This window comes from Labeo rohita, unplaced genomic scaffold (assembly GCF_022985175.1).
Source record: "Labeo rohita strain BAU-BD-2019 unplaced genomic scaffold, IGBB_LRoh.1.0 scaffold_2120, whole genome shotgun sequence".
Taxonomy (NCBI): domain Eukaryota; kingdom Metazoa; phylum Chordata; class Actinopteri; order Cypriniformes; family Cyprinidae; genus Labeo; species Labeo rohita.
The window spans coordinates 3618-6662 of NW_026128353.1; the positions used below are offsets into that span (position 1 = coordinate 3618).

A 3045-nucleotide genomic window follows, 5' to 3' on the forward strand; every position below is an offset into this window, starting at 1 on the left:
TGTATGTTTTGTCAAAAGGTAGGCTCATTGTCTTTGAAAACCCCTGATATAGTAGATAGAAAGTAAAAAGTCATTAGCCTAAGAAACTTTCTCTTTCTGACTTATTAGTGTCCTTTTTTCTTGTGCAAAAGTTAGCTTTACCAGGGTAGACAAGCAGTAGACGATGTAATGCTCTTGTAGAGGTCTTGAGATGTAGACGCATTTACATTTTAAAGACACATGACAACTAGCATACAAACTCACTTCAGTCACATGAATTATTGCAACTAATTAATTCACAAAATTGCCATATCTTAACTATGTGAATTTAATCAGATTTGTCTTTACTATCTTTACTAAAATAAAATATCCAGGGGACTCCCTTAGTTTCAAAGTCTTAATCAGACATCTGGATGTGTGAGCTATAGTGTGAGTTTTGCCATTTCCTTGGTAAGAAAAGGGCTGGTCCAGACTCAGAATAAATCCTATTCACTTCCTCTTTCACTCATATCACTCCTTCTTCTGTAGAGACTCACAGAGCATCTCTGTAGACAGATTTGGAACTGCAAACATGGTCAGTTACATTCAAGACTCAAGATTTACTAACATTTGTTATGAACACAAGTGGTGTTGGTGACAGTTATACTTTTTTTGTCAATGGGTTTGGAGGAGTTCTTCTGTAATGATGAAATATGCACATGGTATCTATGAAGTTACTTGGTTTTTCGGTGTGTGTTTTTTGTGACTTTAGAAGTTCACTGTGTTTCTGAGTGGATTCCTGCTGGTCTTTCTGCTTCCCAATTGGACAAAATGTGTTGACACTGTGGACATCGAAACTCTTGCCCGGATTATAAACTTCTTTGAGGAGAAGTTAGTCTTTTTTCAGTGTCTATTAAAAATGAGGAGTTTAAAGAGTTTCTTAAAGTAATAAATGAGGGAGTAGAGCAACAAAGAGGAAGCAGAGAAATAAGAAGCCATCAGGCAAATGGACATAGATTAATGAGTGTGTGTCTTTAGCAATATTTGACCTTGCTTACTGTTTTGCAGCTATAAGAGAGTCGATGAAGATGGACATTCCCGTCAGTACGCTACGGCCATCAATGTGCCAATGCATCAGTGTCAACAGAACTTCAGCCCTGCACGGAACAACTTCCTGACTCAGGAGAATGCCACGAATGTGAAAAATGCTATTAATGATGAAACAAATGGACTTTACCAAGGTACAGAACTTATTGCTGCAGGACTTAAAAAAAGAAAGAACCACTATTTGCATTCAGAGTCTCTCCTGCTGAATCCTGCTGGCAACTCACCCATGACTAGACTTTTGAATACAAGAAACGATGGCTGCACTGTTTTCTACACCTTTGAGTCTCCCTGTGTTGACTCATGTCTGAATGCGGCAAGGAACCACAACATTATAAATGCCCTGGAGAACTGGAAAGGACACAGTGGAATTAAAGCTTTTGTCTTCAAGAATATCTGGAAGTTTGACATTAAAAAAAGAGATCTTAACACCAAATTTAGGCAGATTGCAGCTCGTATTCCTCTCTACCGCTGTGTGACTGCAAATCAGTGTTACGCTTGCAAAGGGGAAGGAAACGCTCCCATAGATGCTCAGTGTCTGCCTCCACCAGAAATATAATATTTATGCAGTAACATTCTTTTCGTGCATATGTGATTCTGTATTAAGATCTATCTTTTGTTTTGAAATTCAGTATGCTTAAATGAACTAGTAATATGTGTTTTAAAAATAATCTTGCTTCCTATTGGAACAAATAAAATACTTCTGTCTGCTCTGCAAACTTTGGATTTTATTTCAACATGAGAACACAGTTGTGATATTTATATTACACTGTGCTAGGTTCAACTGTTAAAAGTAGAACAAAAGTAGCAATAATGAAAGTAAAAGAATGTAAAGGCCTTTTAATTTTCATTTTCCTTTTTTTGTGCAGTTTAACAATGTTAAAGAAAAAATAATGTTTAAATATTACATTTTGATATCATTACGCTTGACCAGCAGTTCCCAAAAACTTCAAAGGTTTTCATTGGTTCTTAGAAGTTACGGTAACACTTTATTTTGATAGTCCACTTTAGACATTCTACTAACAGTAAGTATTAGTTGACTGTCTGCTTAATATCTTCAAACACTCTTCTTAACATGTCATCTTTTTCTACTAATGACATGTAGTTGCGAAGTTACTTACAGTTAGTAGAATGTCTATAGTGGACTCTCAAAATAAAGTGTAACTGAAGTTGCTACTTAAAACACTGAAGCTGTCAACAGATTATGATCATTACTTATGATTAATTTATGATAATTAATTATGATTATTTTTTATATTAACATGTACATATTAATTTAGCATTTAGTTGCTATTTAAGGACTAAGTAAGCTGTGTCAGTGTGTGTGAATGATACTCATAGCACAATGTTAAAAAATGCATTTAATAATCCACAAGTACTACGATCTGCTGTCAAATCTTGAAAACAGTTTAATGTGTCTCATAAAAAACTGCTTGGTGAGCATTTTCTCCCCACATTGTTGTCAGCTGGCAACCATTTCTGGACAGTCTTTTCTACATTATTTTCTACATTATTGTTCTACATATATACATACAAATGTCAATTTTGGTCCCCAAGAGGAAAACAGGTTATCAATCATATTAACTGAGTTTTTAGCCAATGTAAAAATTCAGAAAGTTTTCAGTGAGGGTTGTGTTTAGGGGTAGGGTTAGGGGAAAAAATATACAGTTTGTACAGTATAAAAATTGCAGTGTCTATGGAATGTTTCTATAAACCATGACAACAATGTGTGTGTGTGTGTGTGTGTGTGTGTGTGTGTGTGTGTGTGTACTTGATTGCATTGTAAACAGGTGTTGGGAGCTGGGCATGGTGTCTGAGTGACGTTGTGTTTAGTTCAATTCTGCTGATATTTGGCTGGCAGCTAATGAAGGTTTACATCACAGAACTTAATGATGAATAAATTTGAACATAGTAACTATACTAGCTGCTAAAAATAAACTTTGTGTATACACTTGCAGGTCTATTTGCACTTGTGCTTTAAGT

The 3045-nt window shown here is 35.4% G+C and overlaps 1 protein-coding gene across 1 annotated transcript; it reads left to right on the plus strand.

Moving 5' to 3' along the window:
• The first annotated feature begins 481 nt into the window (after positions 1-481).
• LOC127159373 (uncharacterized) lies at positions 482-1767 on the plus strand. The gene is made up of 3 exons (XM_051102223.1): positions 482-553; positions 731-849; positions 1027-1767. Exons 1-3 carry the CDS (start codon positions 551-553, stop codon positions 1619-1621), a joined length of 717 nt encoding a protein of 238 aa, XP_050958180.1. The 5' UTR covers positions 482-550; the 3' UTR covers positions 1622-1767.
• Positions 1768-3045: the final 1278 nt, after the last annotated feature.

What these genes read in the sequence shown, in the direction of transcription:
- LOC127159373 (XM_051102223.1), top strand. An exon ending in ATAAACTTCTTTGAGGAGAA is followed by an intron (nt 850 to 1,026) that starts GTTAGTCTTTTT and finishes ACTGTTTTGCAG; the next exon opens with CTATAAGAGAGTCGATGAAG.